General features: G+C 47.1%; 2 protein-coding genes across 3 annotated transcripts; one reads left to right on the forward strand and one right to left on the reverse strand.

Annotated features, from left to right (window-relative positions):
- Positions 1-2,607: 2,607 nt before the first annotated feature.
- ora6 (olfactory receptor class A related 6) lies at positions 2,608-3,854 on the reverse strand (the record flags this gene model as incomplete). Its single annotated transcript, XM_084491267.1, has 2 exons — positions 2,608-3,426; positions 3,840-3,854. The coding sequence occupies 2 exons, from the start codon at positions 3,852-3,854 to the stop codon at positions 2,608-2,610; spliced, it is 834 nt and encodes a 277-aa protein (XP_084347393.1).
- Positions 3,855-7,088: 3,234 nt separating this feature from the next.
- Positions 7,089-23,578, forward strand: LOC311376806 (uncharacterized protein). Of its 2 annotated transcripts, none has more exons than XM_084491268.1 (6): positions 7,089-7,191; positions 17,981-19,885; positions 20,691-21,067; positions 21,611-21,770; positions 22,533-22,612; positions 23,475-23,578. In XM_084491268.1, exons 1-6 carry the CDS (start codon positions 7,155-7,157, stop codon positions 23,568-23,570), a joined length of 2,655 nt encoding a protein of 884 aa, XP_084347394.1. In that variant the 5' UTR covers positions 7,089-7,154; the 3' UTR covers positions 23,571-23,578. The 2 variants fall into 2 exon arrangements, with proteins under 2 accessions (XP_084347394.1, XP_084347395.1); XM_084491269.1 differs by lacking the exon at positions 7,089-7,191 and adding an exon at positions 12,785-12,954.
- Positions 23,579-23,758: the final 180 nt, after the last annotated feature.

Raw genomic sequence — 23,758 nt, forward strand, 5'->3', positions numbered from 1 at the left:
AAAAGTTGTACTTTGCAGAGCATGAAAATAAAATGGGAAAATGCACGTGACTTGGGGCTTATGATGACAGCAGTTTGACTCGATGGACACCTATCCATACCATGATAGAACCCGTCGATATTGATATAAATGTAGCCTACTGTATCACAGCACTGTTCCTTATTAGACCTCTGTATTTAAAAAAACAAGGTGACAGTCACTGTATTGTCCCTTCCTTCACCATTGGATGTTATGGGTGTAATATATAAAAACCACCAGGACACCATTGGCTTTATAAACGCTTGAGTTTGATGCATTACCGTTGGTTTAAGCTGTTTAAACAGCCGTTAAACAATTTGGCTCTGCCTTATTATCTTAAAGAAAAACTAGGTGGGCTTGAGGCCTACTAGCATGACTGGGACCAACGAAGACGCCCTTCTTGTGCAGAATAATATATATATATATGCATATGTATATGTATATGCTGTGTACAACTAACCAGCGCCCGTTTATGAGTCAATAGCTCAAACCGGAATGTTAACATTATATCCACATGAACGTGTTTACTGCAATAGCGCCCGTGTCCATAAACTGTCGACTTTACTCTGCGAGACAGCCCTAAATCCACGTGGTATTAAATAATCCACGAGTAGGCCCACACTGTGGGCCCACCTTCACTGCGTGGTAAACATCTCGACGGGGTCGTCCGACAAAATGGCCCTTCCTGTCCCCTCTGAACCATGAGTTGTGTATTCCGTGTGTACTTCGTTGTTTATTTCACACTTTGCCCTCGTGGAATGTGCGAGAATGCACGAGCGCACACATTTCGCGTTTTACTTTTCGTGCATGACGACATTTGTTGGGAGAAAAGCCATATCTACGTAGGGCTGGCGGTGTCTGCTGCTCGTGTGTGTGTGTGTGTGTGTGTGTGTGTGTTCTCCGCGGAGCAGACAGGCAGGCAAGGCAGGCATGCCTATCTATTGCTGATAGGCTGGGTCGGAAACAAGTATCAAACAACGATTAAAATAATTTAAACCCACTGGTCGTCGAGCGAAAGGCTGCGAGACACACGCACCGTAGCGCAAAAAAAGCGCTTTTTTTTTTTTTAGCGAAGTCCATAATAACGCGTGTCGTCGCGATCCCTCCCTACGAGGTAGGAAGTGATCAGGGACAAAGATGAATGTTGACTCACCCCCATCCACGTGCAGAGCTCGGCCATGGCGTGAGTTGTAAAACCGTGTTGGATTTAGATTGGGATAACACCACCGGCACAATTAGAAATCCACATATCTGTAGACCACACAACTAGTTGTAATCGTCGACATTGACCGACGTTGTTGTCAGGTCTCTATGGCACACGTAGGTGGATTATAAAAAAATCAAAAAATCGGGCGATTGTTTGTATGCGTGGAATATTACAAACTGACTGAGGTCCAACTATGTAAGCACTTTGAGCATGACCACTCAGGATTGGGACGGTTATTGCAGTATTTCGACATACACACGTGGAACGTCTGCCATGAGTGGCATTTCGGTCGCCTGTGAGTTTGCAGGAGCAGCTCAGGAGGAGTGGTGGAGGGGAGTAGTTGACTGCAATGGGTTTGAAGTCGCATTTTAAAGTAAAGCTTTAGCCCACCACTTGTAATAGTCCAATACGTGCAGAGTAGCATTCTGCTGCCCACAGTTTAAATCTATCAGAGTAAATATAATCATGCAGCTGCCCAGTTGAAGATAAGGGTTTAATGTCCAATAGAATAGACACATCTAACATGGAAAGCGGTGCTAATAGATATTATTCTTTATATTTAGACGAAAGGGAAAGTTAAGTATATATCTCTGACTAGCTTTATCAAAATGTGGGCCATTAGCAGCAAATTGAAAAATATACTCATAAAGAGTATTTATAGTAATACAACCAGTAAACAACTCTGGATAGATTTTAATATAGTTAGTAACTTACGCTACTTAGTTAGCTAGACATGGTAAATAGGACTGCTGATTTCATGTGGGCACTTTTCTTGGGGCCCTTTAAATACAAAGTTCTGTGTTGTTTAAGCCAGGCAGAAAATGGTTCTGTATGTGTCTTTATATCGAGATGCTGGTCGTTGTTTGGAGAAGAGAGGGCTTTGCAATTTGTTGGTGTTTTCAGACTGGATTTTATGAAAGCATCTTTGTGCTTCAGAAATGCCCTACTCGGTTCAGAAGCATTAGATTGGTCGACAATATATCAAATATTTTCTCTTCTGACTTCAGGAATATAATGTTTAAGATAGCATTATTACTTACAACCTACAAAAAAAAACCTTTATTTAATTACAAACAATGCTCATTAATAAATTACCAACAGGGTTAGGTGCATATATATACTTACAAATAAAGATATAATACAAGCAAAGATACAAATATCATTAATCATTTATAATGTGTTGGGATAGTGTTTCACATATGAATGCCCACTCACATATGGCCCACATATTTTGTTAAATGTAATTAGGACTTTAAGAGATGATGTGTTGTACTAGCTTCCCCGTGAACGACAATGTTAATAATAACAACAACAACCCACTTCAGTTCAATGTCTGTTTCCCCTTGACCACATCCAGTGAGGTCACAAACCCAAAGAAGCTATTACCTCTTTATAAAATACCTGAGAGAGAACAGGTCGTACCCTATCCCGTACACGTACGGACTGAGCGTGGTGTAGGACGTGGTTATGAAGAACTCTATGTCCCCCCAAAGTGGCACGTTGATGGGGCTGAAAGCCAGGTGAAACACCAGGTACAACGTCCAGTCGATCTGGAACACCCCCATGGCCGTCAGAATGCCCACGGTGCTCCGCTGAAGCCTGGGCCCTTTGCTCTTCTTGCCCAGGGGTCCGGAGGCGCCCACACCAATCGCCGGGGCCACGACCCTCTTCTGGCCCAGCAGGACCTTGATGATGAGGCTGCTGGAGACGGTGACGGCCAGCAGGGGCAGCAGGTTACACGACATCAGGAACAGGTACTTGTAGAAGCGGTTGAGGGGCGGGCAGAAGTTAGCGTGGCATTGGAAGAAATCCGGGGAACAGCTGGTCCCATTGTGGGCTTCCACGTGGGTGTCTATTTGGACAAAGTAAACCGGCAGTCCGAGCATGACGGATAAAAATATGCAAAGTCCGCTCATGACCCAGGCGGACTTTCTGCTGTCGAGGAAGATGGGAGCGTTGCCCCTTTTCTCCGCGTCTCTCAGCTTCTGGTAACGGAATACACAGATGAGGACGGTGAAGAGGATGCTGCTCACCTCCCCCAGCAGGTTCAAGAACTTCATGGTCCGACAGAGCAGGCTGTTTTGAATATGGTCGATCAGCATGATTATCTCGTAGAAATCCACCACAAAGAGTTCCTCCAGGTTAGACACCGCCAAGCCCAGGAGGAACACCTCGAATGACTTGATTCGGGAGATCTTGGTCTGAAATATGACAAAGACGAGAAACATATTCCCCATAATCCCTATTAAAGACATAACAAACCTTATGCTGACCAGTATAATCATTGTATTGTAATGTTTTGTGGCCATTCTTCAGCTCACGCAAAGAAGAGAAGCAAATATGTTTGTTGAAGTTGTGCTCTTTCCAAGAGCAGCAGGCACAGGAGATCACTGCTATCGTGATCAGAAACGCAAGCCCGAAATGAACAAGAACACCAGATCCTCTCTCCTCGCCCCCTCTTCTGCGCACCATTGACGTGCATCTCTTCTGTTGTCAAGTCATCAAAAGTTAGGAGAAGTGGGGACTGAGGAACGGCAGGGCTCATTAAGAATAGGAAAAAAAAAAAAAAGCTAAGGATGCTGGAAAAGCAGAGGCCTGGGAGTTAAACATGTACCTTGGAGCTTTCCATGACTTCAGAGACGCACGGTCAGGGTGAAGATAGGGGATACCTGTTCCACTGGTTTGAAAGCCTCTGAGCTCAACTCAATTCAGTTCCTGAACAAGCTATTTTCAACTGCCATGCACACACACACACTGTTGTCGGCGGTTATTTTTTCGTCAAACAAAAAGTAAGTAAAGCAGATCATAGTTAATTATTGTTATGGTTTGTTATTATGAATTTAAATGTTACCCGTTAACGAGAGTAAACAAAGTATCTCGCAAAAAATACATCATGAAACTCCTTTGAGACATTTACACATTTGTATTGCAGAAGAGCAGACCGTATGGCTGAGCAGCTCTGAAATTCAGTGATCACAAATAGTCACGCTTTCCTGAGTCAACAATGTTTTCCATTTAATTTTGATTGACTATGTCTTTATGTCTGTCTACAGTCTGTATAGCTCTGTCTACTGAATGTTTGACAACTGTATATCTGTTTCTATCTATCTGCTGTATGTCTATGTCCATGTCTATCGGCCTGTCTACTGTATGTCTTTATGTTTATCTGTCTGTCTACTGTGTGTCTTTATCTATGTTGGTCTACTGTATGTCTAGTCTGTAGTGTATATCTATCTATGTCGGTCTACTGTATGTCTATATCTATGTCTATCTGTTTATCTATGTGGGTCTATTATATGTCTACACCTATGTCTATCTGTCTACTCTAGGTCTATGTCTACTGTATGTTTACATATATATCTATCTGTGTCTACTGTAGGTGTATATCCACTCTATGTCTTTCTATGTAGATCTGTATGTCTATATGTCGGTCTACTGTATGTCTACATCTATGTCTGTCTGTATTGTAGGTGTATGTCTAGAGCTATGTTGGTCTATTGTATGTCTACATCTATGTCTATCTGTCTGTACTGTAGGTGTATGTCTATATCTATGTCTATCTGTCGTTCTACTGTAATAATTGAGAGGTCAGGTAACAAGGTCATCTTTACGAATAACGATTGAATCACATCCAAAAATAATATGGATACAAATTCAAACAAATTAGAGACATTCTCCTCCAAACCCATGCTGTAACAAAAGATTGTTGGATGAAGAAAAACAACAGAATATATCACTACATCTATTTAGGTTATTATAATTCCTGGGATTAGATATCAAAAGACTGTATAAACAGTGCATTTGTTTAACTAAGCTGCAAGGAACCGCAAGAGAAAAGATTATGGAGCTGCACTTGCAATCTGTGTGTGTGTGTGTGTGTGTGTGTGTGTGTGTGTGTGTGTGTTTGTGTGTGTGTTTGTGTGTGTGCATATGGGTTTGTTGGATGGAAAAAACAATAAATACAGAGAGTAATATAGTCTTGAGGTAAACAAATGACCAGTTCATGTCCCATCTTGTCTGCTCGGCTCTCCCAGTCTGCAGATGAGAACACAGTCAATACCAGCCAACTAAATTCAGCATCCTGATTCAGCTTAATTGTGAATCCCTGTGTGTGTGTGTGTGTGTGTGTGTATGTATTTGGGTGACGTGCGTGTGGGTGACGTGTGTGTATACATGCTTTTGTGTGTGTGTGTGTGTGTGTGTAAACGGGTTGAACTGGGGTAAAGATTAACTTGTGTACAATAAAGTTTGACTCCTAATTGTACCAGACTGGGAAATATTGAAATTATTTTTTTCCACAAACTGTTAAAACTAATAGAAGCAAGACAAATACTAATCTTGCCATAGCCAGCACGATGCAGGGAAATGTAAACAGAGCGTAAAAATACTGTGGTCTTGAAATGTGATCTTTTATAATGTTATTAACAGTGTACAACGGAACGGAATTTGGACACATTCTAAGAGCCACATCTATATATCAGTGTTTATACGGACATAAAACCATCCTTAAAAACAGTACAGCCAAACACATTCCTTTCTTACTCACCAAATGAACAGCACATAAACCCTTGTATAAAAAAGTAACGATTGACCATTAAGCAGATTAATCACATGTGAGGTCCATCACGATGCCAGGATTCATCTAGGAGTACATAGCTAACCGCCATTCACTAATCCATTCCTCTTTACCTCTAATTGGGACACATGGGCACCCCACACACACACACACACACACCACATAGCACTGTCACTGTTTTTACAGCCTGGCAGTCAGTCTCCTACTGACTAGTGTCACAGCAGCACCCGAGAGAGTGATATTCTGGGACGAGTGACCAAGGCCCAATGTAGTGACATAATATATTGATGATAGTGGTAGTATAGTACACTATGAAGTCGTCAGTGATTCATTGATGGTTCTAATCCAATCCAATTTAAACTGGAGTGGATATGAGTGGGTACTTAAACGACAACCCTAAACATGGGTTATGTAGACCTGTGTGTGGGGGGGGAAAAGCACATAATCACATTAATAGTTAATAGTAAGCTTTATTTGTACGACGGTGATAGCTCGAGGGTTTCTTTTTCTCCCTTTCTCAAAGACAGTTGCAGGTGCCTCGGGGTTACCCGTCGGCCACGTGGATGTCAGATCCACGTCCCAGATACACCACGTTCGTCGCTCAATGGTTCCATCCCACCACGCGAGTGGTTCCTACGTACATACCACTTTAAAAGTTTCACCATGTTGTCATCACATGTTCAAAAACACGAATTGAGTTGAGGATGTCCTGTTGTTTTTTAATGTGGTGTGTGAAACACTAGCTGGTAGTCATTCCAAAAAGATCTCTGGGAAACATTTTGACACAGAGACCAATTACACTTTTTTGGGTGGCTTTGGACACACACTCGTGTCAGACGTGCACTCGTGATCCGCGCACATGAGTTGTTGTTCAGCGTTGCTGTCGAGTGCGCAAACAGAAAGCTGCGTGCAACGCAACGAATGCCAACTAACGGATAAGCGATGTCTGCATGCTACTGTATCTCCAGCAGACCGACATAACATTTCCACTGCTGAGCAGCCCCCCGTCCCTGCGTGCTGGGAGTGCGGATCGGCTGAAGGAAACCGCTCCGACGATCACCAGACTCTCTCTGGTCGCCTCCGAGTAGAGAGAGTGTGCACCTTATTGCGAGAGAGTTGCTGCTCGCTGCCCAGGGTATCCCTCGTGTTGCGAGTGTCACGAAAGCTGTGATCGGCGACATTGCCTCTCGCCCGAAGACGTACACACGATTGACTGGAGAAGTGGTAGTGGTGGGCACTGGGTTCGAAACTGATTCAGTGGGGCATTTATTTTTGCTCTCAATAGGATCGGATAAATAGTATGGATTAGATCGACCGTTTGTTAAGCAAGGTGCCCTGCCGCGGTTCTTCTCTATGCCAATTAAGAGAGATAGAGCCATAGAAACACACGGTAAGTGCAGCCGCCTGCGTATCTTCATTCCTCACCATGTATGCGACTGAGGTACCTTCTCGGATGTTTTTTTTGGGGGGGAAACAAAGAATGTATGGCTAAGTTGGTGCCTATAGCTGTTCCTCCTCGACATTTCGAAAGGCAAATGGCCTTGATGAGAAGGAGAATCCCAGGGAGTGGTACTTCATGGTCATACTAGCTTTACGATATGTGATCATCGCCCTCATAGGTTGGATAGTAGCAGACAACGATGCTTGTTTTTTGTTCATGGATATATTCAGGCAAGGTTAATGGTGCTTGTGGCGTTTAGTCACCATCCCTATGCATAATAATCGACGGAGTTTGGGTGACAGTGTTGGAGGGGTCCTAACTTGGTGTGTGTGTGTGTGTGTGTGTGTGTGTGTGTGTGTGTGTGTGTGAGAGAGAGAGAGATAAAACAAATATAAAATCATTATGGTTGCTTTCATTATGTTTTGATATTAACATTAATGAGAAATTACCTTACGTTTTTTTTTATTTCAGGCCTATGCCTCAAACATTTCCTCACAACAACCCGTTCTAGCAATGGTGAAATGTCCTATCTATTAATAGTCCTATTCAATATGAGTAGAAATGCTGTCTGGGGGTCATGGTGAATATGGATCTAATGTTGTGAAATGACTCGTCACACCACCATGTGAGGATGAACGCGTGTGGGAGTCCTGGAGCTTGAGTCATCGTTGGTCAGTTACATGATACCAAAAAATCTGTAGGAAGACTTGGAGAGGGAGACTATAATCCGCCTAGTCATGAAACTGTCAGAAGATAATGTGTTAACCTACTTCTGAAAGGATCCGAAAAAGCACCCTAGACAGAAATAAATAAAACAGACAAAATGCTGACTATGGGTATTGACTAACAAAATTAAAATCCTTATACGTTTTGAAAACAAAGAAACGTAAAGTAATGAAATCCATGAGCTTTATATAATGCGTTTTACTAGGAATTTAGGCTTAGTAGAATCCTGAAGTGTCTGTAGAATCAAAGGCATTGTAGAACAATATGCTTTACACAGGCCTGGAAGCTTTGTATAAATATACCTAGCGAAGAGGCATAGAAGCCTTATGGAAGCTTCCATGTAGGGGCGAGGGTGTTTGACTCTCAGCCAACAGATTCTAGGATCGATCCGCAAAGTTCAAAGCCTATAGACATCCTAGTGACAGATGCTCTGTTGAAAGACTCCCGCCTCACCACCCCCCCCCCCCCAGCTAGAAGATCCTCAACATCCAGGGTCTACACCTGAATGCATCCCCACAGCAAGATGGCTGAATTCTGAATTCCGCAACTGCATTCACCTGTGGCTAAAAGTGTCTCGCTAAGGAGGACCAAAATAGTAATAGCAGCATAGAAACGCAGCCTTCCTGCAGTAGAGTCATAGAAGCTTCCAGCTCCATAGAGCATGGAAAGCATAGAAGCATGTGCAGCAATGTGCTTTACAGACTTGTCTAGTGTTTGAAGTCCCACGGAAGACCTGTAGAAGTATAGACTTTAATAGAGCCTTTATAGAAGCTTTGTAGTCTAGTATAACTGTTCATGGTGATAGATGCTTTGTAGAGCTGTAACCTTTTTATAGATTCATATAGTGTTTTAAGAAACATGGACGCTCTTGTAGCTTCCACGGTATCTTTTTGTCAAATAATTTTTCCCTGAGACTAATTTTGGCGTATAGCGACGAGCTGTCAGAGGGCATGATGCAGAGGGGAGGAGAGCAGAAGAAGCCGCTTCAGACCGGCGCAACCTGTCAGTCCAGGCTGGCCTGGCGTCGACCCCTCCCTAACATACTCTGTCAAGCTGTCGGGGTTGTTACACATTATGACCGATTCATAAAGTGGTCATCAGAGGCAGAGTGTTTGTTTTTGCATTGGAGGAAGCCCGGGTGGTTGTTGAGAGCTTCACTTAATGTGGAAGGAATGTATTTCCTTTTGTGTTTGGGATGGATGGCAAACAAGTCGAGGGGCCAACGGAAGAGCTGCTTCTCACAGTACTTCGGGCATGGCTTCGTCTTTCAGCCTTTACACTAGGGGCTGGGATTGGCCGTCGCAAACTCCTCCCTCCCTCAAAGGAAGGAGGATGGTTAAGATTATTAGGGTTACGATTTTGACTTGATGGTTAGGCAAAAAAGTGAGAAATGTTTAGGTTTAGGTATGGGCCCACACATGGTTTAGGTTTATGGTTTGTGTCGTGGAAATATTAATCAAGTAGTGTCCCAAAAATAAGTGGTTCTTCATCAGTTTGAAATTTCATTGTGCGGCTGGTTAGAATGGAAATATGAAAGCATTAGTTTAGATAATGATCAGGTTTTTGTGTTAAATTTGAGTATTCTCGTAGTAAGTATTCTCTTGGGAGATTAAGTTAAGGGTTTGGTGTGGCTATAGTGTCCAGGTAAGGATCTATGAATAACACTCTTATTAACATTCAGTGCCGGTATCATTAATATTCATAATTTCCATGCTGTAACAATGTACAACAACTCTAATACGATGACTTAACGCCCTGCTAATGACTTGTTGGCTGTGTGTGACTGCCTGTCGCTATCTTAAGCCTGAACGAATCAAGCAGAAGAAAGCTTTTTGACACGTTATTCTAGTTGAACATTAATCTCTTCTCCGTTCCTTCTGTTGAGTGAGCCGGTCCAGCCGTGGTATTTGTCTTTGGTTTGATCCAATGTTTTATATGGTACACTTTGTGAGAACTAGTTAATAAAATGCTAACTATGGCTGGTAAGGTGTCAGGATTTACACCTTTTCTTATCACGGATTTGCCTCATGGTTAAGACATTACGGAGAGAAGAAAGCCGGCAGTTAGTCATAAATGGTTTGCGTTGCATGTTTTTAAAAATATCTTTCCTGTTTAATAGCATCGCCTGTGCCTACTTAGTAACTCATTACCTCTACCTCCACAGAACAGCACGACAGCATCAAATGATCTCCATCCATAAAATACACGGCTTGCTTTATTACTTTATCGTGACAGTTATGCAGATTATCATATTTATTTCCATATATTGTATCAGAAAACAGAAGCGCGTCATTAGCGTAGCCTTTGACCACAATACTGAAAATTTACATTTATATAAGTTCTAAAGCCCTCAAAGCCCTCCCTGTGGACTGTTGCCACTGCGAGGCAGATCTATCCATCACACATCTGGGTGGTCAGTGACACTCCTGTGTTTCTCATGTGAGCGTACAAGGTTCTCGAATAACCCCACAAGACTATCTATCCCCTTTCACTCCAGGCTGCGGGCGCTCATTGATAAACATTTGCATGCTGTGTAATAATTATAGCAAACGTGTAATTATAAGGTGGCAGCAGATTGTTAGGGATTCATAACATGTATTTTCTATGTATGAGAATATACCTTGTTATTCAGAAAACAGGAGGACGTGTTTGCTTGATGCAAAACTGTCATTTCGTCGCCCATGCCAATGCATCATTAGCCACAGCTTCTCACCCGTGTAACAGCCCTTCCAAATACTATGTTGTTGATTTTTAGTCAGAGGAAGGAAAAATTAAGAAAGTCTTGTCTTGAACAGAACAGAACTGTCAACGCCTGCCCAAAGGCAACAGTCAGACTTTGTGTTGGCGTCAAGCTTTCATTTGCAATTGTTGAATCTCCAAAATAAACCCGCGGCAGCCTCTCCATCTATTCACTTTGGCCCGGCGAGGGGATAGACGCAGACGGCTCCTTCAGATTCATCTTGAAACCTCACCCCCATTGGCCATTCTGAACAAGCCAAAGTTCAAGCCACACAGATTAAACATAAATCAGGGGGCTGGATCCTTGCAGAGCAGAGGGTGAGCGTTTGTTATTTAACAACTCCGTGAGGCTCCACACAGGAACGGCCAGCCCTCCCCGAACCCGGGATAAATACACTGTGACAGTGGCTCTTTGTGCTTTGCCCTCGCCTATGTGAAACATTCAATTATCGATGGGCGCTGGTCGTTCACCTTTTCCCTCCTCTACTCTCTCTATAGTTCTTTAAACAGACTCTTGTCCTTGCAAGAGTGTGCGGCTGTTAATGACAGAAACTCATAATTAAGTCGAGACTGATACACAGAGAGAATTCGAATACCAAGAGAGCAGGGCTCTCAGTAAATTATTTCTTTAATCCCTTTCTTAAGTCTAATTGCAAAATATTTTTGAATGTCTTTATTTTAACCCTGTGGAGATATCTCCTAGAATCAGGGGTAGCTGTTTGGAGGACAGCCTGTATTAGGAGCTTGGTGGGGTCCACAATAGTTAAAGCCCTTGTTTGTTTTAGAGTTATGTGGCGATATTGGAGTATGGGGGGCTTCGACATGTATCAAAGGACCTTTATGGATTCCTGGAATTCTCTTTTTTTACAAGTCAAGGGGCTCTTGGAAATGTATGAACCAGGAGCTTAAAATAAAACGTCTTGCTCCAGCCACCTCTTCCATTCGGCATTGATTGCGCGTAATGCTCAATGCACGCATGAGGCTGGTTTATCAGTGTTGGATGCTGCCCAAGCATAACGTTGACGTACATTCTTGCAAAAATGGAAATATGACATTTCATAACAGGATTTTAAAATGAGTATATGTTGGGGTTAATATTAGATTTGGGTAACAGTCACCGTAGGATATTATTTGCATTTCTTATGACGGACTATATGGTCATGTCTGTCCAAAGAGCAGAACCAGTTCACCCACTGAAGATTATTGATGGATTGATTGTGAATCAATGGATTGATTGTGAATCAATCCATCATTTGATTGTATATGATGTTTTTTCAGCTATCATGTAAAGTCTTAAAGCAAGACGTGTCTCAAAGGGTGATGTGAATATGTGAACGGCTATTTAGAAATAACTCAAATAAGATAAGTCGTCCTTCAAAAACAATGATAATATTGTCCCCAAAGCTGCAGCAAAGCAGCAAAGCATAATTGCATAGTTCCCATTTCTATAAATAACAATGAAGTAAACATCCTGAAATTAAAGGTTAATTTGTTTGTATAAAAACGTTTCAAAATATGAGTAGGCGGCCTAAATGTTTAGGCCTCCTTGATAGAAAACATTGTTATTTTGTGATCGTGCCATAGGTCTGTCTTTCCATAACTTTGTACAGGGAAGAATTAGTGCTGGCATTTATCACACGTTCACTGGTTGGTGTGTTCCCCCCTCCCTCTTTCCTCATGTTTATCCCTCCCGACGTGCGTGCAACAGTCGGACGGCCGACTGTTGGTTCGGTCACGACAAATGACAGGGTGAATCTGAGGTGGTGGGGGTGTGGGGGTGCAACATCGCATATTTGAACCCACGTAGCCCACTCATCTAGCAGGGTCTAAGTTAATAGGTGGTGCGACTTCGCGTAGACAGACAGCGGATTAATTTAGTTTTTTTTTTTTTTTTTTTTTTAATATTCAGAATAAACACTTGGGTGTTTTTCCTCGTCGTGGGGAGGAGGAAGGACGGCGCTCTCGGCGAGGCTGGTCGGCAAAGCAATCGGTTAAGATTAAGTTTTTCTGCAAATCGGGTGGTGGTGGAGCCGAACCAGGAAGAGAGAGAGCGAGGGAGAGCGAGAGAGGGAGGGAGAGAGAGAGAGAGAGAGAGAGAGAGAGAGCGAGAGAGAGAGCACATCGCGCAGCCACCGTCCTCCACTCCCCAGCTCTCTCTCCCCCAGTAGGACTACGGCGCTCTGCCATCAACACCACTCCAGCTCCCATTTCGACGATTCATTCCGGAGCCTCGGCGTGTCGGCCAGTGTGAGTTGTAACCTTCAAATTGTTCTCATGCGACGTTGATTACAGGGGGGCTGTGTGTGTGTGGGGGTGGTGGTTTTTTGTGTTTGAAGTTGTGTGCTCCGACATCGTCCGCTGAAGAGTGCAAGGGAACCTTTATTTTCGCCTCGGCGAATCCCTTCCACCGTGTACACACACACACACACACACACACACACACACACACACACACACACACACACACACAGCTTACGCACGCATACACAAACACGCACACACACACACACACACACACACACACACACACACACACACATACATACTAGAAGAAGCGATTGCTCGCTACGTGCCGTGTTACCTCGCGGATGGACCGGGGCTGACTGGCTTGGCGTGGAAATAGCCACTGGTTCCCGAAAGTGATCGGACATGGGTTTTTATGTGTGTTGACGATCTGGTCATGGGTTGTGTGTGAGTGCTCTTGTTTTGGCTTGTGTGTGTGAGTGCATATTGAGAGGTTCGCTGGCTACTTCAGATGACAGGCTATACGTCAAGCAGCCCTGTATCCCATCCCTGTAGCCTACTGTAGTCCTCGGCCGTCGAGGTCCTCACTGGGAGGCTGTCGATCGGACGGGGCTGGTACATTGATCCGTACCCGGGGTGCTGGATGTATGGAGGGGTGAACATGTGCATGTGGATTGGGTGTGTAGAAGTGGCTGGCTGGACGTTGTTTGGGATTCTTGCGGACTTATCTCTCTTGATGAAACCCTAAACAAGCCAACGCCTCGCGTTGTAGCAGCATGTCAACCGACCGAAATGTGGAAAAATGTAAAATAATACTCTATGTCCACTCGAAATGGGCTACCTTGCCATGCATGACGGCCCACCGTGAACTTTGGAGAGGGACGTTTAGCAGAGGAGCCTATACGCTGTTAATTACAATGTACAGGTGCTGATCGGTTGATCATAGGGGGTCGGGGGACGCACTGATGGGAAATTGATTTGCCGGAGCCAGTGTGAGGGGGTTTGACTCTGCACGGTGGTCTATCTGACAATTGGCGGAAACTAAGTGGATATATGATTATGGGTAATTGGGTACATATAAGCATGCCTGTTGTAATGATTGCTCATCCGGATTAACGGTCGCAATTCTTGAATCTATATGCCTACCGCTTTCAAGTCATAAGGGAAGACTCGTGGTTTCTATGTATAACTGGCCCCTCATTGTGTTGTGTGGGTTGTTTGCAGGCTATCAACTCATGCCTTGGTTTGTCATTATGTGGCGTCGCTATCTCAATTATGTGTTGTGCAAGTGTCGTTTTTAACAATTATCCACATTTACTCAAAGTAGCACAGTTGAGACTCACAATAACAATCAGATATTGGAAAGCACGTCATCCTCCCAGCCCACCTCTCGTCGATTATAAAAAAAGGATTTCTGGACCAATTAGCGCAGAAGGGCGGCGCCATTGAGTTTGGACCCGCGAATGTGCAATTAATTGCCCTGAACTCTCTTAGTGTTTTATAGTCACTAGTGTTCTCTTTGAACCCCCTTTACACAGACCTCTCTGGGGTTGGTAGGGTTGCTAAGCATTCATCCCATTGACTTTAGACGTTGAACCCATGCAGTCGTTTTGTTTTATTTTATTTTATAAATGTCCGAATTTTGGGTTAGACTTATTGATAATATAAAGTTATATAGGCTCATTGCGGCCCCACCCGTTTGATAAATTAAAACCATTCCTTTGATGCTGGGTATTTTGATCTGTGTCAAATTTGATGATGTTTATTCAAAGAAGAAAAAGTATTGTTTGTTCAATGTTGACCTCCTCAAAGCGGATGACGAATGGGCCAGTTTGTTTTCCTAGTGTAGGACTACACCTCTGAATAGAAAGCAGTGGATATAGAAGAAAATGATCTGGGATACATCCTAAAAAAGTATCTTGGCACATAAATTGACTTCACATAAGGGTTGATTTAATTGCTAAGTTTCAGCGACAAATCCCAAAGTATTTTTTTTCCACAGCATTTTAATATGCTACCAAATCCTTATCCTAACCTATATAAGACTCCGACATTAAACTATTACCATGTCGTATTATTGTGTTCAATCTGTCCATGGGTGTGTAGTGAACGATATGTTTTGCATGGCATTCATGAACCTACATCACACTATTACACTGTGTTATTGTAGCCTATGCTACAATAACACAGTGTGCTCACGTTGAGACCCTGTAAATCAGCTTCTCCTTATGGATATATCCACGGCCATTTTACCATCAGCAGCAAAGAAATTAGAGAGGGGTGTAGTCGGCCTTTATGCGTCATTTATGTGTCTCGCGTCTTACGTACTTGCGAATACATTTATCCTCCTTGGGACACCCAGTACCTAACTATGTCCTAAAACAATCTAAATATATACACATCTTTCATTTATATAGTAAACAGGCTTCTTCGGGTGTGCATTTTAGCCTGGCTGTAGATTGTACAGCCAGGTTCAAACTCAATGGCACGCATTGATCGTTTGGCGACTGAAGAGCAGAACCAGAATGTTTATTTTGGTGAATGTGCACTATAGCCAGAGAGGACACTTTGCAATACTTACTCCTAGTCAGGCGGACAAGCCACAGTGTTTCCCCCCCCTACGCTTTTCCTTCCACCAGCGGTGCTGAGGTGTGTGTGAGGTGCATTATGTTGATGTGTGTGTGTGTGCGCAGTGCTGATGTGTAGTGCACATGGACACTACTGATGTACACAGGGAGCGCAGGGAGGTTTAAGTGTGGTCGCTGATTCCAGGAGGGTGCTGGTGCGTTCCAACATAAATGGCCTCCTACAGTGCTATAACAATGTAACATAAAAAAAAAATATGAGTGCCAGCTAATTATTTTTTTCTGCATTTGTCCGCCTTCCCATCCTTTAGGTTCCATTGACTGTTTCTTCTGTTTTACACAATCAATAACATAGGTTTTTCTCATTATTAAAGCCAGGGTAGGTGAGTGGTTGAAACCAGCCAGAGTTGGCTAGATTTTGAAAGTAATCACCAGAAGAAAATCCCACACCTCCCATCATATCTCCCTCCAAAGCCACACCCCCAAAACACGCTACTAGCTTGCTAGCATGCTAGCTTCAGCAATAGGTTAGCCTAGCCTCGTGGAAGACTCTGTTCACGCACAATGAGTGAGCAGGCAGAGTGAGCGCAGGTAGGCAGGGTATACGCATAGACACGCAATCTAATCGTTTCGTTGAGGCTGAAAGAAGTAGAGTAGACAGGCTTTCTACAGGCCTGCAACAGCCACAGATACAGATTTTTGTGTTGTTTTGTCAGAGCATTTGTCTATTGATTGCTGTCGGGATGTAAGGAAGATTTCTATAAATATGACAAAAAAAAACCCGGACAATGAATTGCCTGCCAACACCCGACAACATTGGGGCTGGCTGAGTAGCTTCAAGAACGGCGCCGTAGACAAACCGTCACACCACGTTTGAAATTTGTCTTAAGACTCTTTGGCACGTAATTACTGATACATCAAGTCGTAGGAATGACTATGAATATGAAGAAAGATTTATTCCTTTTTTTTTTTGCCTACCATATTGGTTTTATACCTAATACAACTACTTTTGTATGCTATTGTAACAGTAATACAATCTAATACTACTACTTTTGTAAGCTATTGTAACAGCAAGACAATCTTGTTAAAGAAGCAGAACATCACTGTAATAATGGAGGGTAAATTCTCAATGATTTGTCTTAATCTTGTGTTTGTTGGCATAGCGAGTGTCATACACTGTATTTTACTAAATCATTGGGATTTTCCAAAGCAGCCTTAAGCTTAAACAAGTCACTTTTCTAGAGACGAGCGGGTAAAAAGTGTGCGATAACGATGGTTTTCGCTAAGCCAGCTGTTTGGCGATCCGCTAATGCAGCTGTAATTATAGCGATGTTTTTCCAGGCCTCTTTGTCCTTTTTCTCGTCGCTATCTAGTAAATTGCATCGTCAGGTTTCATTACATCATTTTAACAGTAATCGACCCTATCAGAGCTAATGGTCTCATTTGTGTTGTCATATAATGTAGCGGCATCAGATTCAATTGACATGCCGCGTAAACACTGCACCGCTCCTCGCTGGGTCTTTAAGTGTGATATCAACCATAGCTTGTCTTCCATCTAAGGTCAGGCTTGTTTTCCCCTTAAGGTCGCCCGCGTGCTGTTTGTGTCCGCGTGTATTCCTGTGCATGGACTTCAGTCGATAACAGTCCAGCATGGCCTTCGCAGATTAAAAGCCTCTATTCTTTTTTTCTCTCTCCAGCCTCGTTTCAAATCCAGCCTTTTTCAAAGTGAAGGATGTTAGTCCGTAACACTTTACTCCTGCTGATATATTTTTGTGCCTACTCGCCTGACTGCCCTAAATGTGCTGATTCAGTACAGACTCAGACTATTTGAAGTTCATGTTCGCTCTATGTTTAGGCCCTAAAGCGCTTAAGGACACTCATTTTAGCGCTTACGGAGGCCTATCTTTGTACTTTTGCCTTCATTCTCAACTGCATCTTCTTATTTGCTCAACCAATCGAATGTCACCCAATTATTATCAATAACACCATAATTTAAAAAAAGGTTCATAATCAATAAATAACACGATAATAATAATAAAAAAATACTAACAGGTCTAACAATCCTATTGGCTGGAATAAACTATATGGAACTTCTATTGGCAACTGTCGCTGAGAAACCAACTGCTATTGGTTATCACCGCCATGCTAGGTTTGCACGCAGCGTGATAGTGTGAGAAACACTAATCTCTAAACCTCAACAGAACTCACAACTGTCTCCAGCCATACAAACGGACACACACACACACACACACACACACACACACACACCCCTTTAAGGGAAGCATGCCTTTTAGTTTTTTCTTCCCTTCTGCTTTTTATGTAATTCTGAAAAACTGAAAGACCAGCGCTTCATTATTTTCCATATGCACTGTGTCTTGAAGATATGATAAAACTAGGGGGGAAAAACCATGGAATTGACCCACCTTCATGTGATCTCTCTTCAGGCCCCGTTGGGAAGCATGTAATGACTCACACCAGGAAAAAGGCTTCCACCAGGCAGAGCCGCGGCACAGCGCGACGGGACAATAGCTCCCAGGGGCCGAATGGGGACAATATGGATGTGGCCTGGCCTCAGCGCTTGCTGCGATTCGGCAGGACCAAGAAGATAGGCCAGATCATTAGTCACAGGAAGGACGAGGCCAAGAGAGCAACCGGAACGGGGGGGAGACGCAAAAAGTCTGGCGCCGTCCGAAAGACGCACCGGAAGCGACGCGAGAAGAAGCGGGACAGGAAGTCCTACCCGCTGCGGGGGAGGACCGCCGGCTCGGACGAGGAGGGCCTCAACTGCCATGTCCTCCTGACGCGCGTAGACGACGACGGCCCACCGGAGCAGGAGGACTCCGACTCCGCGGAGACGATGGCGAGGAACGACGGCCGCCGAAAGCTGTCCCGCAAATCAAAATCCCGGAAGGACAAACGGGGCAGACGGAAAGAGACAAAGGCGACATCCAAAACCAAATCAAAGCCAAACGCCCCGAGAGGGGAGGACGTGGCGTACCTTCCGGAGCCGCGCAAGCGCCGGTTAGCCTCGCTGAACGCCGAGGCGGTGAACAGCCTCCTGCTTGACAGAGGCTCCGACCAACACCAGCCACCGGCCAAGCAGGCCAAGAGACACCACGAGGAGCTCGCAAGCGAGAGGGGTCCTCTGGATGCTAATCCGGCGTGGAGCGGGGCTGCCGGAGGTCTTAACTCCTCCCAAAGCGGCGTCACTAAAGCCCTTACTCCGGCGAAGCCTGATCCGGGACGAGGCTCCAAGCGGGGCAAGAAGAAGACCAAAGCAAACCGGGGGGATTTGACGGGGTGCGTCAGTCAGGCGAGCCTGGACGCCCCGGCGCCCAGACGCCTCGCCGGCCTCACCGCCGCGGCTCTGCTGAAGATGACCAGCACGTCGGCCACCAGTAAGCAGAGGGCGAAGGCTGTTCCCACGGCGACCGTCACCACGGACTCTAAGGCCGCGGTGACGGCCGCCGCCGTCCCAAAGCCGCAGACCCGCGTCAAACTCAAAGCGAAGGGGCGCTCGCAGAGGACCAAGGGGAGGAAAGGCGCGGCCCAGACGGACAAGGACGACGCCGCCGCCGCTGCCGCCACCGCCGCCGCCGCCGCCGCCGCCGCCTGCCAGGACAAGGCGGACTTTGAGCCCAAGGTGGAGTGGGAGAACGGCGGCTGCAACCACAAGCTAGCCGAGGCGGGCTACCCGCAGCGCGGCATGCTGGGCTTCCAGCTGAAGAGCGTGAAGGAGGAGCAGGAGGAGACGGAGCTCAGCCCGTACTACTGCTGCCCGCCCGAGGGCTCGGTGGAGTACTGCCACCGCCTGGCCTTCTTCCTGGGCCAGCAGGCCTACGGCGACCCCGACGCCCGGCCGCTGAGCCCCGCCCTGGCCCCCGTGAAGCGGGAGTGCCTGGTGGCCGCGCCCACGCTCGCCCACGCCCACCCCCACCCCCACCCCCACCCCCACGCGGCGCTGACCCTCAGCCCGCACCCGTGCCTGTGCACGGCCGAGCACTGCTTCTCCAGCTACTACGTGCACATAGCCCACCCCACACACACTGGAACCCCGTCGGCCGCCCTGGCCGCCGCCGCCGCCGCCGCCCGACCCCTGAACTTTGCCCCCTCGTCGCTGTGCCCCAACCGGGTGGGCCGGTCCAAGCTGCTGGGGGGGCCGCGGGCGGGGCACGCGCCCGCCGCCGGGCTGCAGGCCCACCCGGCGTGCTGCGGGCCGGTGGGCTCGCCCTGCTACAACGAGGCCTGTCGGATCAGCGGCTACGCCTACCGCGCCATGTCGCCCGTCGCCAGCAGGGGGTGCTCTTTCAGCACCGGGTGCACGGGGTGCACGCACAGCATCAAGACAGGTGAGAGAGAGAGAGAGAGAGAGAGAGAGAGAGGGATAGAGATGAATGGAAATGAGTCTGATGTATTTAGATGTGCATTGATGGCAGCAACGGATGAGCCCTGGTTTGTCTTCAGCAATATTGAATCGACGAGATCTTCTTCTTAAAGATGCATCTTGGATGCACAGGACAAGTTGTAGTGCTTGCCGTGACGGTCGGTTTGATGTAAAGTCCACCCAGAACCGTTAACTGGTGTTAACAATCTGCCACGGCTGGTCTGACTGGATAAGGGGATGTCCGCTGAGCGTTAAATAAGAACGCTTTCCTTGTGACACTTTGACTCTCAGATTGAACCGAGACTTTGAACTAAGGCTTGTAGCAGCTCTCGTAATTTCCCTGTTTAAATTGCTTTTGTTTGAAATATAATAAAAAAGTATAGAGGGACCACTTTAAGGGCGGGTTAGTGAGTTGCGGTCCGACTGTAACTGTCTCTCAGGGCTCAAAGGTTGGCCCATTCTGTTGTGCTTGGCAGCTCCTCTTCCAGGGTTGCGAGTATTAGCCCGGGGGGGGGGGGGGGGGCTAAGACTTAGATGTGTCTTGATGAGGTTCCTTCTCATAACCGTGGATTTATTCCTTCTAAGAGCCCGGGGTGAGACGCACTTTTATCCAAAGCCGTATTAAGGCAGATCCACATGGGGAATGTGCGGGCGGAAATTCTAGGCGGATAGACGGGGGGGGGGAGCTTTCCAGAGCTCACACGCTGCAATCGCTGTGAAGTCACTCTCCCTTGTCGTCTCCACCCACCCCCCCCTCCTCCCCCCACCAGAGGGCTACTCCCCTCCTCAGGACCTCGCCCCCAGCCTGCCCCTCTCCAGCTGCCCCCTGCCCAGCGCGCCCTCCTCCACCACCCCGGCCAAGCCCCACCTGCCGACCCTGCTGCCCGGGAGGGACCAGCCCCCGGCCCGCCTGAAGCTGGCCAAGGAGTGCCCCCAGGCCACCGCCAAGTCCTCCTCCTCCTCGGCGGCCGCCGCCTCCCCGCTCTCCTCCTCGGGCCGCGCCCGGCTGACCCAGAAACAGGCCGCGCCCCCCCCCGGGGCCCCGGGCCCCGTCGGCGCAGCCCGGCAGAAGAGGGTCAGCCGGCGCCGCGCCACCAACGGCTGGCGGCCGGTGGGCGAGCCCGTGGAGAGGGAGGTCTTCATCGCGGTAGGAGCGACGGTTTATGTGGTGTCTATTTTTTTTGGTTTGTCCCCCCCCCCCCCCCCCGAGGAAGGCGGGATCTGACATGAGTTCTTATCCCGCGATCCGTTTGATGTTTCCACGCTTTGATTGTTCCCCCCCCCCCCCCCCGCTTCAGTTGTGCGTTTACATTTACGTTTAGGGGCGATTAGCAGACGCTTTTATCCACAGCGACTTACACGAAGTACATTTGTCAAGAAGAAACAATTATGGATAAGGATAAGATGCTACACAATGCTTAGTATTATTTTTAGGTGCAATGATGTACGACATACAATAAGCGTGTACACGACGTGCCAGGACGTACGACGTACAACAAGCGCGAACATTAAGTGCCAGGACGTACGTACTGTATGTAGTGTTTGGATGAAGGCATCTGCTAAATGACTCCCGCGTAAAACCTCTTTAGCGGTGAGAGGGATTACCGCCTAAACCCTGAACACAGTCGACCCGTCTGGGAGGGTCCTTTGGGGGGGGGATGAATAACGCTTGTGTGTGTGAACGCTGCAGGGTGACGAGGAGACGGCCCCGCGCCAGTGCTACGACGGCGTGGAGCGGGACGGGGAGGTGATCCACGTCCGCGACACGGTGCTGCTGAGGTCGGGCCCCAGGAAGAAGTCCCTGCCCTACGTCGCCAAGATATCGGCGCTCTGGGAAGACCCCAAAACGGGTAGGAGGGAGGAGGAGGGGGACGGACGGACGGACGGCACGAGTGGGGATGCAATAGAAGGAGGTGTGGATGGATGGATGGGTGGTGTTAGTGGAGATAATAAATGGAGGTGGTTGGTGGACAGACGGATGGACAGGTAGTGGGGGTGGATGATGGAGAAGCGGACGAACCGACAGATGGACTGGCTGTTATAGGAGTGGAGATGTAATGGACACAAATGGAAGGATGAATGGGTTACGAGACGGGATGACGGATGGATTGACGGACGGAGGGAAGGATGCGCGGATGAGTGCGTGACGGACAGCAGGAGGACGGGGGAGATGGATGGATTTGACGATTTGGTTTACGAAGAGAAATAAGTGGGCGGCTGCACGACGTTAACGGATGATGGACGGACGGACGGATGGATTTGATGAGTTGTGTGTGTGTGTGTGTGTATGTGCGTGTGTACGTGCGTGTGTGTGCTTGCTTGCCTGCGTACGTGTGTTTGTGCGTGTGGGTGTCTTGTGTGCGTGCGTGTGTGCGTGCGTGCGTGCGTACGTACTTCCGTGCGTGTGTGCGTGCGCGCGTGCGTGCGAGCGTACATGTGTGCGTACGTGTTTGCATGTGCACGTGTGTGCGTGCGCGTTCCTTTGTGTGTGCCCGCGTTCGTGTGCACGTGTGTGTGTGTGTGTGTGTGTGTGTGTGTGTGTCTGCATGTGTGTGTGCGCGCAGGCCCGTTAAACACGTGTCCCTCTCCCCCCCCCCCCCTCCCCCCCGCAGGAGAGCTGATGATGAGCCTGTTCTGGTACTACCGACCGGAGCACACGCAGGGAGGGAGAGACCCCAGCGCTCACTGTGAGGTGGGGCTGCAGTCTGTCTCCGGCAGACGCCCCTCCTAATTAGCCCCTGTGGTTTGGTCCCAACTCCTCTGGTGCCGCTAAACTCTCCCCCACCGTATCATTTCCCTTTATCATTCTCCGAGGGGGAAACGGCTGCAGGAAACATAATTGAGATGAAATCGTGAGCAGGCTGGCTGGTTGGGAAATAGAATATGAAAATCGAGGTTCAGTGGATGAATAAACCAGGCGGGCGGGGGAATTGCCCTTCTTTGTGCGGATATCGCAAATAAATGTTGGGATTTCACAACATATCCGCAAACGGAGCAGACAAATCGCGGTCACAACTGTCATTTAACATTCGTCTTCTAAGGGGGTGGTTTCCACGACAACATGAGTAGCATGGAAACCCCGTTTCTGCAGCTTTCTGTGTCTCGCACACACACACACACACAGAGCACGGCGTTTGACGATTGTCTGATGGGATTACGGGTTTGTTTGTGGATGCGTTAACACGGCCAGGCCTCCGAGGCCGCGTTTCTTCTGTGAGCGACATCCGGTTGTTACTGGTTAGGGGGGAGGGGGGGGGGAAAGGAAACCCTTCTCCACTATAATCCATGACGGCAGGAATTGAAAATGTGTACGAATATGAAGGCAATGGGATATCACTGGCGGAGAAGTCCATGCAAACAACATGCTTATTTCTTATGATGGCTCCAGTTTACACGTAACAAAAGCATAATACATCTCCCTTTTGTTGTCAGAGGCAGACAGGGGTAATAAGGTTTCGCTGATGAATCACATTAGGCCGGTTCAGGGCCTGCAGTTGTAGCTTCTTGGACTGCTGCGCTTGCATGGATGTGACTGCTGTGTTTGCCTTTTTTAGAAGGAGATTTTCGCCTCGCGCCATCAGGACGAGAACAGTGTGGCCTGCATCGAAGACCGATGCTACGTTCTCCCTCTCGCCCAGTACTGTAGGTAAGGTACCGCACGCACATGCACACGCGCGCACACATGCGCACAGGCACGAACACACACAGACCCACACGCACTCACACGCAGGCACAGAGACGCATACATATGCACGCACAAGCATACACACACATACATACATACATACAAACACACACAAACACACACACAGAAACACAGAGAAAGACACAATCACAC

This window comes from Micromesistius poutassou, assembly GCF_964030765.1.
Source record: "Micromesistius poutassou genome assembly, contig: SCAFFOLD_2874, whole genome shotgun sequence".
NCBI lineage: Eukaryota > Metazoa > Chordata > Actinopteri > Gadiformes > Gadidae > Micromesistius > Micromesistius poutassou.